Source organism: Sitophilus oryzae, unplaced genomic scaffold, assembly GCF_002938485.1.
Source record: "Sitophilus oryzae breed Bouriz unplaced genomic scaffold, Soryzae_2.0 scaffold_1496_pilon_pilon, whole genome shotgun sequence".
Lineage (NCBI taxonomy): Eukaryota > Metazoa > Arthropoda > Insecta > Coleoptera > Curculionidae > Sitophilus > Sitophilus oryzae.
Genome location: NW_022146165.1, coordinates 1,326,295 through 1,351,940, shown reverse-complemented (window position 1 = coordinate 1,351,940; position 25,646 = coordinate 1,326,295). Strand labels below are relative to the sequence as shown.

At 33.2% G+C, this 25,646-nt stretch overlaps 1 protein-coding gene across 6 annotated transcripts in view; it reads left to right on the top strand.

Annotated features, from left to right (window-relative positions):
* The window catches only part of LOC115877665 (Down syndrome cell adhesion molecule-like protein Dscam2), an 84,338-nt gene that overhangs the window by 35,274 nt on the left and 23,418 nt on the right, over positions 1–25,646 (top strand). For all 6 annotated transcript variants that reach the window (XM_030893929.1, XM_030893928.1, XM_030893926.1 and 3 more), the window contains 11 exons: positions 1,948–2,078; positions 3,944–4,220; positions 9,503–9,639; positions 10,815–10,942; positions 11,143–11,308; positions 11,471–11,590; positions 11,735–11,908; positions 12,815–12,952; positions 13,009–13,068; positions 15,575–15,805; positions 19,854–20,021. In XM_030893929.1, coding sequence (XP_030749789.1) covers positions 1,948–2,078; positions 3,944–4,220; positions 9,503–9,639; positions 10,815–10,942; positions 11,143–11,308; positions 11,471–11,590; positions 11,735–11,908; positions 12,815–12,952; positions 13,009–13,068; positions 15,575–15,805; positions 19,854–20,021 — 1,730 coding nt within the window. The remainder of the gene's footprint in view (positions 1–1,947; positions 2,079–3,943; positions 4,221–9,502; positions 9,640–10,814; positions 10,943–11,142; positions 11,309–11,470; positions 11,591–11,734; positions 11,909–12,814; positions 12,953–13,008; positions 13,069–15,574; positions 15,806–19,853; positions 20,022–25,646) is intronic.

The following is a 25,646-nucleotide window of genomic DNA, read 5'->3' as shown; positions in this document are numbered from 1 at the left end:
TTTTAAGACTTTTAGTTCGTTTAATTTAATAATTACTAAAACCAGCAGTTCCAAAAATATATTTAAAAATAATAATTATCTATTAACATGGATTTGGACGATAATAGGTAAAAATACTAAATTTATTTCTATATTCGGTATAAAATTGTTAATTAGGTTTTTAGTTTGCGATGTTTATGGTAAATAATTTTCATTTTTATTGCCTCTGAATTCACATGAGAACAGAGATGAGGATATCTATGGAAAAGTAACCACAAGAGGAATTGTTACATCATTTAAAAATGTTGGGAAGTTTATTGTTTCCCATCGAAAAGTAGAAAATGCCAATGCAGATGAACGTATTGTAATTGTGATAGAAGTAATTCCAAGGGTGAAGTTTATTATAATTAGTGGAAGTAATACCAAGGGTGAAGTTGAAGTATTATAATTAGTGACCTGTGCTTCTTTTTATATGTAGATGTTTCTGGTTTTGAGAATAAATCGGTTGAACCACACCCAAAATTTAAAGGAAGTATTTGCATACCCAGAATATGCCCATCAAGGGTTATATAGCTCAAATTTCCTTTAATGGTAGGCAATTATTCAATGCAAATTAACTTTTTAAGCGACTGAAATATTAAATAGTTTACAATATGGTATATCACTAAAAATATAATATATAAATCACTATAAATATATTACTTTTAGGTACAATTAGGGCCCGATACATTTCAAAAAGTAGAATATTATTTTATATTGAATGAGGTATTGTACTAACAATCAATTTATATTAATAACGGAGATTAAAAAATAACAGAATAAATAGTTCTTTTTCTTATACTACAAAAATAAACTATAGAATACAACAGTATTTAAAAAAAATAAAAAGTGATGTTCCGGCCGAGATTCGAACTCCGGTCTCTCGATTCCTAGCCCGACCTTATATGCACTGCTCCATAGTAACTTGCTTATCGATAATTCAATGACGGTATATAAACAAAAAAAAACAGGTTTATAACAATATCTTGACGATTTGAACTGGCGCGCGAATGAAGAAATGCGTGCGGTCTTCTCGTGCGGTCCTATCGTGCGGTCCCCGTCCATACCACTAGCGTACGTTCGTTCGTTCGTTCGTTCGTGCGGATAATGAATACGCACCTTAAGAGAATTTGTTGCTTGTTGCTCTAAACCCACTGGCAGACGTTGAACAATAAAGCACTGGAAATAAGCACTTTAGCCCTTTAGTTTTAAAATACCTAGTAAACAAAACAATTTCAAAGTTAGGTTAAGTTTAAATAGCGGACGCGACGCGAACAGAATTCTTTCCGATCCGATAACTATAAATGAAGAGAGTTAATACCACCTCACGTAAAGGAAATAACACCTGGCCTTATTAACGTCCATACACGCTATTCGGTTTAGCGATATCTCTCTATTACGCTGTTTATTGTTATTTTACGCGAGTTTATTTTTGCGCATAGGAAATTTGACTCGTTTGCACATCGTCATAAAAAACAATTTTCGTACCACGAATTAGGGACAAGATTTTTATCTGTATACTTATAGGATACCTAATCTGTGGTAGTATTCTGTATATGTGTAATTATGTAGGTATGCAGGAATGATTTAAAAATATATTACATTTATAGGGAGTATCGAGCAATTTTGGTTTGGTAGTGTTAAACTTGTCAATCTCGAATTTTTCCCTCATAATTTTCGCTTTTGTAGATTGGTTTGTCAGATAATATTTTATATTTTGGTTGCTTGAGAATAGTTCCATTGAATAATCTTTGCTCAGACTATCGCACCGATGAGTCTAGCAGTTTACTGCTTACAATTCGTTTCTTTTTAAATCTCGTCCTAGTAAAATAAAAAATGTCATGGAATCTCAACATCTATTTCAATAATATCAGTTAACATTAATCTAAAATATACCCTTTCCAGCAATAAATGTAAATGGCATTTCAGGTTTTCCGAGCAGACCTTGCAGCCCGGTCCCACCGTATCATTAAAGTGTGTAGCGTCTGGCAATCCGCCACCTCAATTTACCTGGACACTGGACGGCTTCCCTATTCCGGACCATCCGAGATTTCTAGTTGGTAAGTTTCCAAGCGCCCTTGTACGGCTTAAATATATCTGGCAATTTCAATAAAGGACGCATAAAAATATCTAACGCTGCTGCTGAGGAAATCGTTTATTTTAAGATGTCCTTTTACGAGATTCTCAATGATAAGGAAACTTAGATATTTAAAATACAAGGTGGTCCAAACTGTATTCCGGAAACTTTGGCAGCATATAAAATAAGTAAAAAAGTTCGTATAAATGTATGTCCTAAAATGCTTAGTTTCGGAGATACAGGGTGTAGAAGTTTCATTTTTATTTCAATTTTTTCCAAATAATTTTTGAAATAACGCCAATATTTGGATTAAAATTGGTGTCCGGGAGTTTTTGGACATGAGAAATTTGATTTTGTTGTCAATATGACCTCTATTTGTAGGGGGCGCCAGCTACATGTGTTTTAACTGTTTTGAAAACTAATAACTTTTCGTCCATACCTGTACAAAACTACTGAGTGAAAAATGTACATTTCCGTGACTTTTTACGTAAAAAATGTCTCTTAGTAAAAATTGCTACTGTTCTCAAGATATTTAGAATAAACAAGAAATAGCCAATACATGTCATTATTGACAAAAAATAAACAAAAGTTAAGTAAAACTTTTCAAATTTATGATTTCAGTCTAATAACTATTTAGTTGACATGTTTAATTTATGTTAATGATGAAAGGTATTGATAATTTCGATTCCAAATATCTCAAGGACCATTACTCGTAGCGATTTTCACCAAGAGACCTTTTTTTCGTAAAAAAAGCGTAAATATATATTTTTTTACTTAGTAGTTTTATACAGGTACGGACAAAAAGTTAATACTCTTCAAACCAGTTAAAAAATAAGTAGGTGGCGCCCTCTACAAGTAGGAGTCATATTGACATCAAAATCAAATTTCTCATGTCAAAAAACTTCCAGACACCAATTTTCACTAGTAATACCACTAGAGGTCAAATTATTTCCGGAAATTTTTTCGAGCCCATGAATATTTTGAAAATTATATATATATAATTTTCTAAAAATATTCATGAGCGAGAAAAAATGTCCGGATTTAATTTGACCTCGTGTTGTATTCGGTAAGAAAATTCCACACCAAATTGTGTTTGAAAATCAAATAATTAAAATGTGTTTTTCGCTTTTTGGTCGAATTGATTATTTAGTTACTATGACAACTAAGAGACACCCAAACTTAAAAACTATTTCAGTTTTGAAGCTGTCAAGCGGCACGGCTTAAAAAAATATTTCGCTTCGGTCATGAAAGCAAAGAAAATATTCGCCAGGAGATTAAGCAGTTGACACCCGCGAATACTAGGAAATCGAAGTCAAGCGTATGGAAGCAGTTTACAAACTTTCATCTCAGCTTTGTAATTGAAATGTATCAACATTATCATGTAAACAAATAAAAACCAGACTCTCAAAAATATATTCTGTCATTCTAAACGTCAAAAACGTCAAAAAATTTCCAGTATAATTCGCTGTTGGGTGCCCACAAGGAAAAAATTTTCACTAAAATTTATCCGTTGCCATGGTGATTTGTCAAAAAAACACGTTTTGATTGGTTAAAAATTACAGGTGAGGAATTTTCATCCAAATATTGACGTTACTTCAGAAATTATTTGAAAAAAAACGAAATAAAAATTAAACTTCTACACCCTGTATCTCCAAAACTAAGCAGTTTAGAACATACCTTTATACGAACTTTTTTACTTATTTTTAATACAACCAGCATTTGCTGAGAATATTAAGCCGGCTTTTATCTGCAGAATATGCTGCTGAAGTTTCCGGAATATCTACAGTTCGGACCACCCTGTATATTTATTTCATTCTGTATCGTCACAACACATTATTAACTCTTTAGGACAGTACGTCACAATCCAAGACGACGTCATTTCTCACGTGAACATCACCAACATCAAAGCGGAAGACGGTGGTGAATATTCTTGTATAGCTCACAATAGCGTGGGAAAGGTTACTCACAGTGCCAGAGTCAACGTCTACGGACTGCCCTATATCAGAGTCATGCCTAAAATTACGGGCATAGCTGGATCATCGCTTATTATTAAATGCCCTGTAGCTGGTTATCCTATAGAGACGGTTACTTGGGAAAGGGATGGGCAAATATTGCCTATAAACAGGTAATGGAAGTTTTAATAAAATGAGTTATTACAAAAACTACTAGGTTTAAGGCGGAGATTGACTTTAAAAATACTTAAAAAATATACATAAGATCATCGATATCGGGAATATGCAGATTTGGGCGCAGATAAGGTGCGTTTAAGTAGAGTTGGATCCAAAGACATTATAAATATAGACCGAACATCTCATTCATAAATACTCGTTGGTAGTGTATCAAACATTCCAATGTGTCAAACAAGGACAGAAGAGACAGAGAAGTCTAAAATTTCCGACCCCGGCAATTAGGCGCATTTGGATTGTTCTAATGGCCAGTGGCGTATCGTTTTTTGGAACGAATTTAATTAGTAAAGTAAAAGTAAAGTAATTAGTAAAATGTAAAGTAATTAGTAAAATGTTTACTCCATACTAATATACTACATTAACACTTTTTCGTCAGATGAGTTTTGTTATAAGGTCTAATATAATAATATAATTAATATCCCACGTATACTTATGTTGAAACGTTAGTAGGTAGTTTTCGAAAATCGCTCCAACGTCGATTTTCAATTTAAACTTTCAGTTAATTCTATATAAATTTTCAGTTACTTTTGAATATTTACAGGGTGACTCAGGCTTCCGAAACAGTTCTATATTAGGTTTGTGGTTGGTGACTTTTCTTTCAATTTTTTTTTCAGAATATGGAGGCAATGGTAAAGCACATTTTAGACATTTTTGTAAACATAGGTGGGGCCGGAACATATTTTCAAACTAAAGTTGTAGATTTGCCATTAAATTTCCATTCCAGAAATACCTACTGGGACTGTCCTTTTTTTTTAAAAAAGGACTGTCTTTTTTTTAAAGGACAGTCCTTTTTTGGAATAACTTGTCCTTTTGACTTTTTTTGACTTAAAAAGTCATTTTTATTTACGTATTTTCCCTGAGAAAATTACCTACAGCAAACAGAAATATTATTTTCGTCCAAATTTAATTAGAGATGTTATAAAACTTATAAATAAATTTTTCTTGTTTAGAATAGGCAACATTTAATCTCAAATGATAATTTAGGTTTTAGTTTTACTTTTTTGATCTTAAAAAGAACTTTTAAAATTAGTAATTAGTAACGATTTAGTTAGTTCGCAATCGATAGCTTCCTGTAAAGTACTATGTAATAGTTGTTTAATCTTGTATTATTAATAACTTCCTATACCTAAAATCAATATTTAATGAGAAAATTGTGTTTTTTTGAAAATATAAGACAAGATTTGACTCTCTCTTTCGGTCTTCTTCTTGTACTATGATGGCTCTGATACGAGGCAATTACGTTTTAGTCTCTCAATAGAAGGCATTTATCATTAAAAGTATCAAATCTGTGTGCTACAGTATGGGATTTCTGTCGCATAATAATGAATATTACGTTTATTTACAAATCCATTACTTTTAAAGGTAGCTTCATCAAACAATCAAATTTTAGTTAAATGTCCCAATCTTCATGAACTGTATTAAGCATATGTATTGCGGTTTAAATCACTCCGAGAATCACCCTGTATGTTGACAAAAATATTTTGAAAATGTGCGTTACAATGGCCCCCATCTTATGTAAAAAATTGAAATAAAAATTGCAAACCTAAAACGTAATAGGTAAAAAGCTTTTTTGGAGGCCTGGGTCACTCTGTATATAGGTATGTATAAAACTAGTAGCCTAAGAATTATTTACAGTTCGTCCCATTCTAAAAAAAAAGGTAAACACACCGTACAAATAACTCTAGGAAGAGGTATTTGTACGGTGGTAAAAAATTGTTTAAACGAGGCCGAAGGGGCAGATATAATAATGCAATAAAATGTAAAAAAGGGCGGGTAAACACCTTTGTTTATTTGTTGAGCAAAATTCCTTTAGAATATCGTATATAATGACCAAAATATGACGCAATTTTAAGAAAAAAATGTCACTTTCTGGCTTATAATAAAGTTTCAAATGCAACGTTTATATTCAAATTTGTAATGATCTACAACAGTTAAGTAGTAATTGAGACGAATTATAATTCAATTACCGGCTACTACGTTCTTGTTTTAATAGCTCAAAATTCAACAAATATAATTAGAAATTATTTTAATTGTGAGAGGCTCCCTTGTGGGACGCCTATGTACGGCAATTACGGGGCGGCGGAAACAATACCTACCTGTGAAAAGACAAATTCGGGTAATTTGAGCTTATTTTTCCACATATTTGACACTGTCGTACCATATTGAAAATTCGCAGATTCAAAAGTACGTTAAACAAAAGCAAAAACTACTGAAAAACACTGAAAAGTTCACTTCGGACTTGATTCCGACTTCAAACACACCGTAAGCTAAACGTAGTACGCTATAACGGACCAAGGACCGTCGCGGGGGGAGGTGGGACGGACGGCTCATTTCATTCTGGAAGACTAGCAGCGACGTTGCCAATAGTTCTAGACGTTTCAGCACATTAAACAGTAAACATGTCCTTTAATAGTAACGCATATATCCTCTTGTTAATAGCATATTATTACGTATGCTTCTTTAAAAATAAACTATTAATTTAATTAAGAAATTGAGATTTATTGATATCCGGTGAAGGTTTTAAATGTCACCTTTTCTGCAAATCAAACTAAGTAGATAGGCGCAAATTTGAGATGTGGCAATGTCGCCTTCTCTATCTCAGATGGTTTTTACAGTACGTAGTCAACCTCCGATTGTTTGATCGGGTTAAAATGCAAAATGTGATATCTGTTCTTCCTAAATCTATGGTTGGATCTAACTCTTTCGGGAATTATACGAGCCTTGAGTGCATTGCCATCAACTATCCTCTTATTCTTCAGTAATTATCAACACAAAATATTAGATATGCGCACCGAAAAATCTATGTACTCTTTATCCAGGCTACCGCTCAAATATAATTATTTATATCAGGGTCACGCTATTCAGAATGAGAGTAATCTCAAAAGTTTTCTTACAAAACGCAGAATAGAACAGAACGAACCAAACGAAGCAAATTCTGCTCTGGGCCCGTATTCTGTAACTTTGACATAAAAACGTTACGCTTTCAAAGCGGTAAGCGCAAGTATTCCATCAGCGAAACGCAAGGCAGTAGATTTTAGTATTCTCGTTGCCATGCGAATCGTGTTCTGGATACGCGTTGAGCACATATTGGCAACATCGCAATTTCTAATGTAGCTAATAGTCAAAAGTTGATAACTGACGGATGTAACAATGAAAAATGTCAATGTTACGTGAATTTCATAACCTATTGTTGAGTTATGTCAAGCTATTTTTCTATGGATATGTCATTATTCTTATTATACGAGGGAAGTGTTGAAGACGTAAATTATCAATTACTTATTGAGAACTTTATAGAAGTAGTAGTAATTTTCACTAAAGAGCAAGATAACGCAGAAAATCACACTTTTTTCGATTTTCACTGACAGTTCGACAAGCAAAACGGTCCTTTAAGGCAACCGTCTTCAAAGCGCTCAGCGCAATCAGTAAAGACGCTAAGCGCTTCAGACGAGAATACCGAAATTGTTAATTAAGTGCGCGGTCAGCGAAAATTAACGTCATATACGCTGAGCGCCTAAAAGCGCTTAGCGTTTTCAAAGTTACAGAATACGAGCCCTGGGCCCGAATTCTGTAACTTTGACATAAAAACGTTACACTTTCAAAGCGGCGAGCGAAAGTATGCGATTAGCGGAACACAAAGCAGTCGATTTTGGTATTCTCATTGCCGTGCGAATCGTTTTCTGGATACGCGTTGAGCACATATTGACAGCATCGCAATTTCGCAGGTATCTAATAGTCAAATGTGAATAAAACAATGAAAAATGTCAATGTTACGATTTGAATGTTACGTGAATTTCATAACCTATTGTTGAGCTATGTCAACCTATTTTTCTATGGATATGTCATAGATGTCATTATTCTTATTATACAAGGGTAGGTAATGTTGAAAACGCTTCTCAGCATTTTCGATGTTTTGAACAATATTTATAGCTACCAAGTCGTAAATTATCAATTAATTATTGAGGAATTTAGAGAAGAAGTAGTAATTTTCATTAAAGAGCAAGATAACGCACAAAATCACAATTTTTTCGATTTTCACTGACAGTTCGACAAGCAAAACGATCCTTTAAGGCTTTGAATAAGAAGACTAAGGAAGGAGCATATCAAAAATCTTAGGTACACCGCGATGGGCCTCAAATTTGGCCGACTTAAATTCCGGTTTATCAGTGTCGTTCTAATTTTATTTAAAAAATGTAAAACTATGATGTAGGGTAGACGTGGGGTAGACTCAATAATTTGTTGTTTTATTTTACGTTGTGAATAAATGTTGGTAGTTATTAAAATTGTTATAAAAATATATAATTCTAATAAAAATAGATAAGTTATAATAAGTATTTATTACCACAAACATCCGATACGCTACGGAAGCAGGTAAGTCAAATTAACGTATCTAAATTCTTTGACATCTAATCTTTGACAAGTAATAAATAAAAGCTAAAATGCAAGAAAAATATATAATTTAGTTAATTTAAGTGAATTTCATAAATGATCGGTTTACTACACGTATGTATATTATATAGTCACTCACTAGCGAAAAGTTGTTCCATTATTTCACTCAATTTTTGCCGAGATCTACCGCACGCTACACAACCAACTATTTTAGAGCTTTTTCGATAAATCGCGATAGTGTCACTGTTAATTTAAGTTCTGCCACAATTTCCATCTAGATTTACTACCTTTATACAACTATCAGTAGCAGAATAAATAATAAATAACATAAAATAAGCTCCGTAAAGACTGACAAATCCACAAAATTTCAAATCAAATTCAAATGTGTCAAATGAATCGTCAAACAGAACTGTCAAGGATCCCCACCCTAGAGTGCTTTTATGGCGCTTTTTCCGCCCACCATGCATGAATACATGGATAGCATTATGCTCCTTCCTTAGTCTTCTTATTCAAAGCTTTAAGGCGACCGTTTTCAAAGCGCTTAGCGCAATCAGTAAAGACGCCAAGCGCGTCAGATGAGGATACCCAAATCGGTAGTTAAGTGCGCGCTCAGCGAAAATTAACGTCATATACGCTGAGCGTCTAAAAGCGCTTAGCGTTTTCGGTGTTACAGAATTCGGGCCCTGCGCGTTCGGTTCGTTCTTTCCTTTCGGGCTATAATGCTCAAGTCTAGACGCACCTTTACAGTTCATGGCTCAAGTTAACCTCCGCCCTCTGCTACCCCTTTAGGCGGTTGAAACTACCAAGTTACTTTCACGTCGGTTTGAAATTTCAGGAGGCAACGCGTTTATCTTAATGGTACACTAGTTGTTGAACAAGCTCAACGAAGAGAAGATGCTGGTACATACACCTGTCAAGCTCAAAATCGCCAAAGAAATTCGGCAAGAAGAGATGTTGAAGTTCAGATTATCGGTAAGAATGTTTAAAATGGTTCAAGGAAATACGTCACTTGTTTAGTATACAAACGATATTATATTTGTTAAAAAATGTTTTTTTTTTGGTTTTTACATGTTTTACTAAAACTTATACATACAGAAAAGTCCACAGACTTCGAGACATAGGAAAATCATGTCCATTTAGCGTGTGTCCAAATTTTGACAAATTTTCAAAAATGACAGTTTTGTTTAGTCTGACGTTTAATTTCACCTGACCTCTCGGTGAATGATTTCTTTTTTATGGGGGTACATAAAATCTAAAATTTACGGCCGTGAAGAAATTCAAAACTTGAAGCAGTTAAGGCAGAAAATATTTAATGCCTTTGACACTGTCACCCCTGATATGTTATCCAATGTGAGGAGAGAGGGGATTTTATGATCGTTTGGGTTATTGTTTAATGCAAGAGGGAGGCATTTTTGAACAATTTTTGTAATTTTTTAAATTTCATTATCCTGTTTTTTTACTGTTTACTCATAACCTATCTTGACGAAATGGGAAAACAAAAGTCCTTTTCAGAACCACAAATATTTTGATTGAGAAATTTGTTACTTTTATTTTTTTTGGATTAAAAAAACAAAAGTTGTTAAAAAAATATAATATAATATCAATTTAAAAGTGTTTTAGTAGTTTTAATACACACTATGATATAAAATTTATTATTATTATAATGTACATTATTAATACTATTATTCATTTGCACCAATGATTTAAATTTTTCTTAAAGATAAGTAGAGCTTAGAATGAGCTGTATTTATATTTACTTTAATATTCACCTTAAATGAGGGAATTTGACTGATACAATTTTTGAATTTGAATTCTTTTTAATGATACTAACAATTTTGGTTAGTTCAATTTTTAATAAAATTTATTTAATATTAATAGAAATCCAAGAGATTTGAAACATCTTTTAGCGATTTATAACATTCTCAAATGAATTACAGGTGCCCTTATTTTCTATGAAAACCACACAGCTTTTTTCATAGTCGCTGCAGTTGCTATAGCTATAAAAAACTAATTTTTTAAGGTGTGAAAATTGCAACACACGCTAAATGGGACTTGATTTTTCCTATGTCTCGAAGTCTGTGGACCTTTCTGTATATTAGATGTTTATTTTTTATTCTGTTATATCGTTGATCATAATGTTCTTGCAGTGCCTCCAAAAATTCTGCCCATTAACCCGATGACTGACTTATTCAGGGAAGGAATGCGGGCTGCCGTATCCTGTCAAATTATGGAAGGCGATCTGCCTATTCATTTTCGATGGGAAAGAAATGGAGAGGTAAGTTTATCCACTATATATCTGGAAACGTTCTTTCTTCGCTCTCGGATAGTACAGGGCAAGTAATGACATCTAGGGCTTGACCTCGCCAAAATTACCATCGATTGTCAACGCCTTTTTTTCGATTGTATGGTAAATTTATGTTTTGTTGTTGATATTTTGATTGTTTTCTCAATTTAAAAATTGTGTTCTAATTTTAGGCAGTAGTTAATAACGCCGCTCTAGGTACAGTAATAAGAAGAATCGATGAATTTTCTTCATCTCTAATTATTGATCAAGTCAGTTCGAAACATACTGGAAACTATACTTGCATTGCCAGTAACGTAGCTGGGTCGGAAAAATACATAGTACCTTTAACTGTTAATGGTAAGCTAAATTTTGTTGTATACTTAACCATTATTATTACTGTATATTTGTACAGTATTTCTTTTAGAAAATTTGAAGATAATTATACTTCATAATTGCCCAATAATTTTGGGTCAATAAACAAAGAAGTCGACGATATTTTCATTTACTGAATATTTTTAGTGCCACCTAGATGGACTACAGAACCCCTGGATACAAGTGTTGCAGCTGGTGAAGAAGCTATAATCCATTGTCAGGCTGATGGATACCCAAAACCTGTAATCACTTGGAAAAAAGCTGTTGGTACGGTATAAATTGATATCAGAGTTTTTTACACCAAAAATTAACTTAATTTCAATCACACCAAACCATTTTTTAAGTTAATTAAATTATTAAGTACTTGTTAATATAATACCTAACGTATCGTATATATTTTTATTATTTTAGGAAAACAGCCAGGAGAATATAAGGACTTCCATTACGAACCCAACGTTCAACAGTACCAAAATGGTTCTTTGGGTTTTACTCACATATCAAAAGAAAGTGAAGGTCAATATTTATGTGAGGCAAAGAATAATATCGGTGCTGGAGTTAGCAAAGTGATATTTCTAAGAGTTAACGGTTAGTATTCATATACCGGGTGCGTCTCAAAAGTGGCTCACCTCTATAATTTTTTATTTTTTTCAGATAAAAAAAAACGAGACTTGGTATGGTAGTATATGACCTAAATTAGGATTGATTAACGTATTCAATAGTTTTTGGTTACTTTTTGTTTCACCGGAAATTACTACAACTTTTTATTTTTAAATGGCACCCTCTGTATTTTTAACTTTATTCGATAGAAAATGACATTCTGAACAGACTGACATATCATATGTCAACTTTTGACAGGGTCGCTTAATAAAAAATCGTATTTTAAATTTCAAACTAGAGTGCCGTGGCTATGTTAAAAACACTAATTTTTAAACAAGGGACCTTGGAAAAAATAGATTTAATCGTCTGATGTTTTTAGTGTCTTGTCCTGGCCGGTTAAAAGATGCCCAAATCGTATTTTTAATCATATCTCAATTTTTTCAAATAGAACAAGAGTGGCTCATTAAGATATTTGGAAAAATCATTTTTTTACGAATAATTTGATACCACACACTTGGTATTTCGAGTCAAATTCTCGTTATGAACCGCATGTTATAATTTCAAACAAACCATATGTGAAAATGTCAAAGTTGGCATATGATATGTCGTTCTATACAGAGTGAAATTTTCTATCGAATAAAGTAAAAAAAATACCGAGGGTGCCATTTAAAAATCAAAAGTTGTAGTCATTTCGGGTGAAACAGGAAGTGACCAACAACAATTGAATACGTGAATCAATTCTAATTTATGTTATATACTAACGTACCAAATCTCGTTTTTCTATCTGAAAAAATAAAAAAGTTATATGAGTGAGCCACTTTTGAAACGCACCCGGTATATAAATCAGAAACTTTGATTTGATTTAATGTATTAATCATTACATATCTTTCTTAGCTCCTGCTCATTTTGTACAAAAATCCAAACAAGTTCAAGTAGTAAAAGGCGACCAAGCACACTTGCAATGCGCCGCTAATGGCGATACACCCATGCAAATCTCTTGGAAAGTTGGAGGTCAACATATTATAAAAGATGGTAAGTCTCTAATTTAATTTAAGAAACAATCTTAATTAAAACAGAATTGTTTTTAGATGATCAAAGATACTCAGTCCGTGAACAAACGCTTGTAGATGGAATGGTTTCCGAGCTAGGTAGATATTTGTTTAGTAAATATTATTATTAATAATAATCACAATATAACTTTAGTACGGTAACTATAAACATGCATTAAATGACATATTAAAGTATGGCGCAGGCTAACTACTTTACTGAACCACGTAGACAATCAAAAGTTAATTATATAAGTTAATTATACTTAAAGTTAATTATATAAGAACAAAAATGATATTCAGAAGAAAATAAATTCCATAAAGGAGACAATTTTATGACAGAAAGCCTCGCTTTCTAGAAAGTGCTCACCCGACCACTCCCCGCACCTTTCGTAAAATCCTGCCATCCTATCTTGCGCAGTGTCTGTTGTATAGTATTTTTAATACCTATTTAGAGGTACCAGCTGTTTTAGTAACTTAACGTATGCGGCTTCTTGCACCATCTAAACCCGCATGAAAAAAATTAGGTTATGACCTTTATCATGTCAAATGCTTGACATATTTCTTATTGCATTGGCGGAGTGACTTGAAATTTCATATTATCAGTGGCGGTTTATAATAAGAAAAATTAATTTTATGAAATTCTAAAGATGTTGACGTAATAAAAAAAATATAAAAGAAGCGCACTAATTTTAAAAATATTGTTTTATTAACTAGATACCGAGTTTTCTTAAAAAAATACCTATATTATTTAAGATCTCGATTTAAGGCTTATACTTATGCTTAATGTAGTAAACTATATTCAAAACGATTTAGGATCTCGATTTAAGGCAATTCAAAAAGCGTCTGAAGTACTAAAAGTATAATAAATATATAACAAGAAGTCGAGCAAGCAGTAATAATATTTATTTAAGGGCTCGTTTAAGTACAAATTCTAGATTTAAAAAAAATTACAACGTGATCTTAAAGGCTAAGTTTAATTATTTTCTAAATCAGAATAACTTTCGGAAAGTGATAGTTCATCATCGGATTCATTGGATACAGAGATCACCATAGGTTCGATGTTTAGTAGATCCAGTTTGTTTTCTACTTCCCATGCTTCAGAAATAATTTTCTCTGTATGTTTTATGTAATTCTGCCAGTGTTGCTCCGGTACATTATTTATAACGTCATTCCATATTTTTAAGACTTCAGTAGGTGACCCTGCAGTTTTCATAATAGCTTGGTCCATAATGCCTTTTAGTTTCAGACCATACCATTTCGATGGCATTAAAATGGCAATGGTAGGGTGGTAGCCTGAGAACACAATGACAATGCTCGGCAGCGTGTTTGTCTAAATGATAATTTTTTTCCGGAAAAACTTGCTTTTCAATTATATTCCAAACAGCATCCTTTAAAATGTGATCTGGAAAAGGAATATTTTTCTTTTTGGGCCATTCTAACATGCGTGTTTTGCTCCAACTTTTTCTTGGGATTTCTTCATCCAGGCGACTGTGGTACGTTGCGTTATCCATTATAATTAACGATGGTTCTTCCAAGTTTACAATTAGTTGCTTTTTAAACCAGTTTTCAAAATTTTCGGTGTTCATGTTGTCATGGTAATCACCTGTTTTTTTATTGCATTTAAAAATTAGCGATGCATTTGCCACAAAACCATTTTTATTACCGGCATGAACAATTACATATCGCGTCCCACTTCCAGTTTTTTTAAAATCACTGTGTTTAGTACCATCTTGCCACATTCTTCTATCCCCGCTTTTACTAAAAATCCATGTCTCATCCAGAAAAACAGGTGTAAAAAGCTTTTCGCTTTTAGCAGCATGGTATTTGTTCAAAAATAATATTCTTTTTAGGCATTTCCAATAACTGTTTTCTTCCATCCCGTTTTTTGAAATGAAAACCCATTTTTTTAATTCCCAAATATAACGAACTTTTGGAAATCTTAGTTTCTGGAGACTCTTCGATAAATTGCAGGAAAATAGTTTCTACTGTGATTTTATCCTTTCGCGCATACATTTTGTAAATTACTTCCCTCAAACAATGTAGGGTATTCTTAGTAATTCGGATTTTGCTCCGGGAAACGCTTGCAGACATATTTCTTCTAAATTCGAAATCTGTAGCTCTGTTTGGTTTTTCTAGATTATATAATGTGCATTCTGGGACTTTTAGTGCTTCGGATGCTTTTTGAATTGCCTTAAATCGAGATCCTAAATCGTTTTGAAAATAGTTTACTACATTAAGCATAAGTTTTTTGGATTCATCAGAATATCGCATTTTTATATCTTATTTTGCGTTATGACATTAACATGAAACGTAACTTCAAAAACGTGACATCTAACAAATTATTAGTAATCGACGTTCATTTTTGTTGGTAATTTTTTGTTTCAACTGATTTATTAATAATAAATAAGGATGGTGTTATTCTAAATGGGTATTAAAAATACTTTACATTAACTGTCCAGCAACATATTTTTTTATATATACTGTTAATATTTGAACTTAAAAGTTGCGTCTTTCATATTTTGAATTTCTGATGGTACCTTTATTTAAAAAGTATTTTTTCATAAGAAGGGACATTAAAGTTGGGAAATCTTCTCAAATCTTACAGGTATAGAACATACAATCAGACAAGACACAGGTATTTTTACCTGTTCTGCTTCAAATTTGTATGGAAGCGACGATATGAATATCCAGCTGATAGTTCAGGAAATTCCAGAACCACCTCGAAATGTTAGGGTTATCGATCAGCAGTCCAGATCTATTGGCATATCTTGGACGTATCCGTATGCTGGAAATAGTCCCATAACGAATTATGTGGTTCAATACAAGCTAGGAGCAGGTTAGTGTTTATAAATTTAATAAAAATATATAGTCCATTACACTAAAGGCACAGATTAGGTATCCTATAAGTATACAGATAAAAATCTTGTCCCTAATTCGTGGTACGAAAATTGTTTTTTATGACGATGTGCAAACGAGTCAAATTTCCTGTGCGCAAAAATAAACTCGCGTAAAATAACAATAAACAGCGTAATAGAGAGATATCGCTAAACCGAATAGCGTGCATGGACGTTAACAAGGCCAGGTGTTATTTCCTTTACGTGAGGTGGTATTAACTCTCTTCATTTATAGTTATCGGATCGGAAAGAATTCTGATCGCGTCGCGTCCGCTATTTAAACTTAACCTAACCTTGAATTTGAAACTTTGAAATTGTTTTGTTTAATAGGTATTTTAAAACTAAAGGGCTAAAGTGCTTATTTCCAGTGCTTTATTGTTCAACGTCTGCCAGTGGGTTTAGGGCAACAGGCAACAAATTCTCTTAGAAGGACTAAGTCGTCATCTGCTGTAAACCTAAGACTCTTTATAGGTTCTTTAGTATTGGAAGAGGTGGAATCTACATATTTTGGGCCATATTTATTTAATTAAAACTAATTCCAGCTACTTAAATATCAAATTACCTAATAAAACTAAAGCAATAATTCAAAACAATTCAAACATAACTTAAAATAAAAGATCTCGCCGGCCGGCTCCGGTTGTCAAATACCCGCAACACATGCCCATTTAAGCAATTTTTAAACGTTATCAGAGGTTATTTAGAAAGAGCGCTTGGTGTAATTGATCCGCAAATTACGTCAGGCGGTAACGTTATTAGCGGGTGTTGCGTTAAAAATTGACTCGCGCATATCGTAACCATGATAAGGTACGCGTAAATACTGGATGACGCTATTCGGTATATTTCCGATATCTCTCTAATAACTGTGCCGGTCAGGCGCTGTGCACAATTTTAGAGGCCATAAATGGGTGTGCTATGTGCGCAAACTAGTAACCTAACTAGTGCCCGATTCCGAAAATTGGAACCACGAAAAACAAAGATTATAATCTGTATAATCTGTGCTAAAGGTGACAATTCAAGATCAATAGTATTTATAAGATTCATTAGCTGTCACTGAATAAGCTGTGACCCCTTAATATGAATTTTATTATCAAAATTATAACGAGCACGTAATCTAACCTATATTCTTTTTATTTATTTTGAGATATTTAATCAAAAATTTAATAGGAAAACCTTCAGACTATACTGGAAAATTTACGGTATTCACAATGTCTAAAAATACAATTAAAACTAATAGAATATCCTAGCAACAGCTTGCGGTAGTCAGTTGTATCCATAGCTTATTATAGAACAATAGATTTTTTTTATCTCTAACCACAATTTCTCTTGAAGTTGAAGGATAATAATATAATAATAAGGCGCGGTCTCTTCAGTTATAAATAAATAACTTTTATCTAACAAATAACCATCTAAAAGATAAACAATCTAGAGTCTGATATCTATAGGATTTGGGTATTTTCATACAAAATAATCCAACAGATAACAATTTGGAGGACGGCCGCCTACGGACCGGTAGACACTCCGTAGAGAAAGTGTTGCCAATATAAGATATCTGAAATTGAGATGGTTATATATGAAAAGTCGATACAACAGACAGAGACAGAAACTCGGAATTTCAAATCGTTAGATTAAAAAGTGAGGTTATTGTTCAGTTGTCAAAAGATCGTCAAAATGAAATTAAAAACAATAAAATTCAACTAAAATATATTTTGTGTTTAACTCCAACTAGTCCTATTATGGTATAGGCTATTTAAATTTACCTTTATGGAAAAAGGGAAAGATAATTCAATTTTAGCAGTGGTGGTGGTGCAATAGATCTATTGATGGAATGCGATTTATAAGAAATTAAAACAAGAAAAAATAATCTGTAAGTAATTTATAGTTTAATTACATAATATTACTGTTATATTTATTATATTAACATTTTAGTACAATTGATAATTGAAAATATGGAAGAAGCTGGTGAAGTGCAAGCAGAGATTTATAAACCAATCCTAAAACCACCATCTGGTAAGTTATTAATATTGAAAATTAAAAATAGCATAAGACTGTTAGTAATAACAAATATGTTGTTCTAGGGCTTCTCATAGTAAAGAAATAGGTAGGATAGCATCAATGATAGTAATTAAGTTGAGTTTTTATTTTATAAAATAGATAAATGCACTTATACTTTTGTCTTAATAATAATAAATGAATAGTACCTATAATAATTGCTACATTTACACATTATATGTACAAATTATTTAATAAAAAAAATTAAATAAAAACAATTTTGTCATATTACTTTTATTTTTAAGAACTCAAAGTGATGGAACTTCAGAAAAAAAAGAAAAAATAAAGGAAAAATCTTGTCTAAACAAAGTTGAATTAACTGGAATTCAAAGGACCACAATACAGATGTTTTAGCAAGGTTTAGCTAGAGAGTTACTTAAAAAACAGCATGGAGAAGAGATGTACCGTATGATCGAAAAAAATTCGGCGTCAGCAATGGCTATGAAATAAAGATTGCTGTCATTTCATATGTAAATTTATATGGGAAATATCATCGAACATCATTTCCCAGCCAACTGGACGCCGTTTTTTTTTCGATCATACGGTATAAGGTACATAGTGCAAGAAATTAAACTAAAATTGTAACACAAAAGAAATAAAAGCAAATGTGAATTGAATAACAGGTTTTATAAGGTTCCTGTTATAATATTAATGAATTAAGATATGCGAATTAAAAATGAAATAAATAGTGTGATTTAAAAAGTTTTATTTATTTTTTACCTACATTAGAGCTTTATTAAAAACTAGTTGAAGCCTGGCGCATCCGCCACGAGATCAGGAAAAAGAAATACTTTTTTTTTAATTAAATAAAAAACAAAAAATCCGGCCACGACAGTTTTTAGAAGAGCCATTTAGCTATCTTTTAGTAAAAAAAGCAACTTTCTAGAGCAAGTCGTTACTTCAGTAGAGACGACACACAGATAAACATTAGCATTTTATATAATATGTAGTTATGGTTTATAATTGAAAGGATTTAAATAAAATAATTTATAAATTACTGTTTTATCACTATTATCCTAACTTAATGCATTCTCTTCGTTCTGATGCTCTAACAGAACAGAGACTCTCTTTATTTTGTAACAGTCCTTATAAAGTCCGGCACTAGCAACAATAGTTTTTTGCACCATTTCAATGTGTTTATTGGTGTTTATACCCCATACGTTCTAAAATGATTATAGCCTACATAGTCAGAATAGGTAAGTCTTTTCCAAATAATCTAAAATCGAATTTATTGGAATAAACGAAATCTTCAGTAATAACAATGTCTTGGTTATGTTAAGCAATTTTGTCAAATATCAAATAAAATAATATCTCCTCATGCCGTTGCTCATGCGTCAAATTTTTATCTGACAAATAAAGCACTATTTGGCAGTTCGGGCGCTAGATAGGATATCTGGGAGATAAGTTTAATTTATCTAATAGATACTGTTATCTATAGGTGAAGATACGCGTTTTTCTGCTATCCATCAAATAAAATCTATCTGGCAGATTATAACACGCTATCCGTACCTGAAAACACCGGGGGTAAGGGCGAAAATGATAAAATATACATGTTACAAATTTTGAAGTATAATTATTGGAGAACGTTAAACATTTGTTAACTTTTTCTACTAATTGAAAGTTACTACCACTAATTTTGAGGGCTCTAAAGTTTTAATATATTTCTCATCTCGTTTTAATTAGTCTCATTACTATGAAAAACTAATTTGATAATCGTTAAAAAATAATCATATTATGGCAGCATGATAACAGCTGATAAATATTCCAATTACTTAAATTTATTACCAACCAAATGAGCAAAATCAGAATATCCAACTATTTGAATCATTGTTGATTGTTCTGTAGTTTAAAGTACTTTTCTGATTTTTTTTCCATTTCATCTTAACATATAATGGCAACTATTTATATTCCAATAAAAAAAAACATCATCACAATTTACAGAGGCATGGCCAAATCAACCAGCTAAAGTTACAGTCACAGGTTCGCAAACCACAGCAAACCTGTCAAATCTGCGACCAGCTCAAGTATACCACCTTCGCATATTGGCAGAAAACCGATTGGGTTTGAGTGAACCAAGCCAAACTGTTCAAGTCAGCACACTGGAAGAAGGTATTCTTTACATTATTAGAGAATTAGATTAAAAAAAACATTTTTTGTCTTCTACTTAATCCTGAGACCATTCCTGCTGATTCTTATGTAAAATGAGTTATATCTGTTGAAAGTCGAATTATAGCTCCCGTTTTATTCAAACCACCCATCTCTCTATTTTTATCATATTTTTATCACTTTTTGATAATAATAGTTATTTTTTTATACAAGACGATAAAATGGTATTTTATCTTCGACCGAAAAGATTAATTGATTAATTAATGAATTTATTAGGAGTAGAAAAATTATTGTGTTGGTTGGCGTTGGTTTCTATGTAATTTGACAAATAAATAAAGCTGTCTCTTTAGTTGTCAGTTTTGAGTCAATTTTTTTTAATTCTCTTTCGTGTCGATTGCTGATTGAATGGAGCGAGAAATGGCTCTAAATGAAATAGGTAAATTACCAACAGATATTCTCAGGCTGAGGAGACAAACGCCATATCTAAACTACTTGCATTTAAATCCCGAATAACTTATGAAAAGGAATACAAAAATTTTCAAAAATGGAAGCAATTAAAAAACGTGCGAGAAGAAATAAAGTTTTTAATCTATCCTCGCTGTTAAAGTATCATTTAAACTACTCTTGCGGTTAAAGTACCAATTTATCTACTATTTTTGATATATAAGCTTTGAATAAGAAGACTAAGGAAGGAGCATATCAAAAATCTTAGGTACACCGCGATGGGCCTCAAATATGGCCGACTTAAATTCCGGTTTATCAGTGTCGTTCTAATTTTATTTAAAAAATGTAAAACTATGATGTAGGGTAGACGTGGGGTAGACTCAATAATTTGTTGTTTTATTTTACGTTGTGAATAAACGTTGGTAGTTATTAAAATTGTTATAAAAATATATAATTCTAATAAAAATAGATAAGTTATAATAAGTATTTATTAACACGAACATCCGATACGCTACTGAAGCAGGTAAGTCAAATTAACGTATCTAAAAAAAAGGCGGGTTCTCACTTGTCAGTTTCGCTGACGCAGTCTGACTGATTCAGTGATACTGAACAAATAATGAACGTCAGAACACATTTTCATGTTAAATGATCAGTAAATTCGTACTTTCAGTTAAAGTGAAAACCAGTTCTACTTTTTTCATTTTTGACTGATCATTATCGAATAATGAATAGAAACTGAAGCATGAGAACTACATTTTCGTGATTTGTTCAGTTTACAAGTTAAAGTTAATTAATTATTTTAATGTATATCTCCAAAAAACTCCTTTATGGGTATTTCGCCACTGCACTGCAAGAAAATCTACAAAATAAAATAGTTATTTTTTGTAAACACTTCTGGCGTTAAACCTAAACGGACACTGCTTATAAGAAGTTATGTTTACAGTTATACAAATTGGCTTAACAAAGAAAAAAATGCTTAACGTTTCGGAAAATCTATCGTCGGAAGCAAAAAAAATTCAAAGAATAAAGAAAAAAAACTATTTAAAATATTTAAATTCAAACTATTATGAGAACACGCTTTTTTTAAAGCAGATACGTCTACAAGAAACCGTTGACGTTCTGTTAAAATAGAACGTCAACGGTTTCTTGTAGACGTATCTGCTTTAAAAAAAAACGTTTTCTTCTTTTCTGATTCACCAGAATATTCTGTAATTCATTTGCTAATTGTAAACAAACTTCGCGAACACCTGGTTTCAATTTTGTTTTAACCATTTTTATGTCTGCGAAATCACCACGTTAAAATGTTTGGACCAACTGAATACTGAATGTAGCAAAACATGAAACGTGTGAATACAATCGTTGATTTTTATTTTTCATTGATAATGAATCAGTCAGACTGCGTCAGCGAAACTGACAAGTGAGAACCAGTGAATCTACCTAGTGAATCAGAAAAGAAAAAAAAAACGTCGTAGGTGATCAGGTCCTAGATATTGCGAAGAAATAAACGGGGTGCTAGTGAAACTATATTAAAAGAATTAATTAACTTAACTTGTAAACTGCACAAATCACGAAAATGTAGTTCTCACGCTTCAGTTTCTATTCATTATTCGATAATGATCAGTCAAAATGAAAAAAAGTAGAACTGGTTTTCACTTTAACTGAAAGTACGAATGTACTACTGATCATTTAACATGAAAATGTGTTCTGACGTTCATTGTTTGTTCAGTATCACTGAATCAGTCAGACTGCGTCAGCGAAACTGACAAGTGAGAACCCGCATTAAATTCTTTGACATCTAATCTTTGACAAGTAATAAATAAAAGCTAAAATGCAAGAAAAATATATAATTTAGTTAATTTAAATGAATTTCATAAATGATCGGTTTACTACACGTATGTATATTATATCACTTACTAGCGAAAAGCGATTATGTCACTTACTACCGAAAAGTTGTTCCATTATTTCACTCAATTTTTGCCGAGATCTACCGCACGCTACACAACCAACTATTTTAGAGTCTTTTTCGATAAATCGCGATAGTGTCACTGTTAATTTAAGTTCTGCCACAATTTCCATCTAGATTTACTACCTTTATACAACTATCAGTAGTAGAATAAATAATAAATAACATAAAATAAGCTCCGTAAAGACTGACAAATCCACAAAATTTCAAATCAAATTCAAATGTGTCAAATGAATCGTCAAACAGAACTGTCAAGGATCCCCACCCTAGAGAGCTTTTATGGTGGCTTTTCCGCCCACCATGCATGAATACATGGATAGCATTATGCTCCTTCCTTAGTCTTCTTATTCAAAGTATATAAGGCAATTTTAACAGTTGCTATGAAAAAAAAATTATGGACATGAATTTAATTTGGAGAGGTGAAAAGAATTATTTTGGTTGTAAAAAATAACAAATACAAAGAACCCTACATTTATTTGGTGCTTGCTTGCCATTTATACCCTTCGTTCCAAAAACCAGCCGTACACCGCCAACATGCTTGCATTCTACTTCCTTGAAAATATTCTGTCTAGCTTAGCGACGCCTTGATGGAACCATTCCCCGTGTTCATCCGAGATTGCTTCTAAAGGTGATAAAATTAGGGATGGAATATTACATCAAAATTTGTTAAAATCTATTCTAGAGGTATGAAATTTTGTACTGAGGTTCCTTCTGTAGCGTAATTGGGGTTGGAAACGATTTCCAGAAATCCATCTGTAAGAGAGTGCAATTTTGTGTGATTTTTTTTTAAATTAGTTCTAGGATTATGAAATTTTGTATTCAATTACTTCACTTAAGGAAGCTTTAAGTGAAGAAAATGAATACTTACTTAATGAAAATTTCTTAGTAATATACGTCAGAATTTATGCTGAACACATTATATATAATAAAAATATATTAAATTTATAGTTCATGTCTGGCAATTTTGCAATTTTATAGATAACCGTGGCAGTATAGATTTTTTTTCTCGCATTCCTTCCGTAGCTTCAGATCCGCTGGTCAAACAGTAGAAGCGGTTTTATGGGAAATCGTCTCCTAAGTGATAAGGGGTAACAGTTGGTATAAGATTTTGTTAAAATCGGTTTTAGAAGTAGGTATGAAATTTTACACAGACGTTTCTTAAGTAACTTAATTAAGCACTATGAAGCAATAATGATCACTATAAACTTTATTCATTTCGGAGGTCAAATTAGGGATGAACATGTTTTTTTTTTGTTGGTTCGAGCTATAAAAGGAATGTAGAAAATGTAGAATTAGAATTTAGAATTTAGAATGAGTGGGAGGGGGGTTAATCACTTCGACGTTACAGATCATAAGTTGAATCATAACTCATCATACAGTCCCAGGGCTTTGACAAAAGTCAGTATCTGGGACGGTTTTATAGAGGGTAGTTCTCCATCTCCAATATCAGTCGTACCAAAATTCATGGCACGAATGGTTGTCGTCTCGGCGCACTCAGTGATGAGGTGTACTGGTGTTTCACCATCTTCCCCACAGAATCTGCATTCGCCGTTTCTTCTTAGTTTCAATCTACTGAGGTGTTCGTTGAGGAGACAGTGTCCTGTTAGAAACCCCGTGACAATCCGAAGATTGTTCTTACTCAGACCCAGGAAGATCTGTGATTTTTCTTCATCATAAGCCCTCAGAAACTTCTTCGAGTGTCTTAGACCATTGGAAAATTTCCATTCCAGGTTGCGGATGGAATCTTCCAAGTTCTTGAGTTCCGCCTTGAGTTGGTTACCACTTGGAAAGCAGAACGGTTCTGGTTCAGTTAGTGGAGTGTTCGCTGCTTTCCTAGCTAGATTATTTGCTTTTTCATTGCCTTCTATCCCTTGGTGAGCAGGCACCCAGTGTAGGAGGACTTTGTTTTCTTTGCCTAATTTATTCAGCTTCTCTATGCATTCTTTGACCAATTTCGAATTGATTGATACTGAGTTGATCGCCTTTAACGCTGCTTGACTATCAGACAAGACGGCCATTTCTTGTTTCCGATAGTTCATATCTAAGATAAGTTGTACGCATCTTTCGATAGCGTAGATTTCTGCCTGTAGGATATTAGGGTAAGTGCCCATTGGTTCGGAGTATTTAGCTCTTGGCCCAAACACTCCGATCCATGTTCCCGTATTGGTTTTGGAAGCATCAGTATACCAAGTTATGGTATGGTCTTTTAACTGCTGGGCAAGCGTTTCGCTCTTCCAATCCTTTTTATTGCTCAATACTACATTGAGATGTTTCTCAAAGTTGTACGTTCTTGGCATGTCGTCCACTGGGAGTTGCAGGAGTGGTATTTCCTTTTTAGGGTGTTCCAAGCCCCTGATCTGACAATTCTCCCAGTACTCATTCCGTTAGTGACCATTCTAATCATTGTCGCATTGGCAATCTACCAATGACAATGTGCAGTGGTGTTAGATCTAGAATAACCTCCATTGCTGCTGTTGGACAGGTTCTCATGGCTCCTGTGATGCAAACACAGAGTCTCTGGAGTCTGAGTCTCTGGACTTTGCATAGGTTTAGCCTTGCCGTCCGTTGCTCTAGTTTTGTGTACCAGGCAACTGCTCCATAAGTAATCATGGGTCTTACTATCATGGTATACATCCAGCGCAAAATGTTAGGGGAGCAGCCCCATCTATTTCCCGCCAGTCTTCTGCATATCATGAGAGCCTTTATGGCTTTGCTGGTAGTGTTCTTAATATGCCTGTTCCACAGGAGTTTACTGTCCAGGGTTATTCCCAGGTATTTAACTTCCTGTGTTGGCAGTATTTCCTTTCCATCTAGTTGGATTCTTTTCAAGGTTTTCAGACTTCGCCTTCTGGTGAATGGCACTATCGCGGTTTTTTCTGAGTTGATACTCAGCCCGACAGTCCTACACCATCTCTCAGTGATACGGAGTCCTCTTTGGATAATATCACACAAGGTGCCTTCATGTTTCCCCGAGCGATCATGACTATGTCATCTGCATACCCAATGCAGTGTATTCCCGCTAGAGTTAATTCATCTAGTAGTTCATCCACCACCAAGCTCCACAGCAAAGGGGAGGTTACTCCACCTTGTGGAGTTCCTTGCGTTGTTTTAACAGCTACAGTTTTGGTGCCCATCTGAGCCTCTGCTGTTCGTGTTGACAGCATTTCCCAAAACCAGCGAATAATAGTTCTGTTCACAGAAAATGTAATGAATGTATGAAA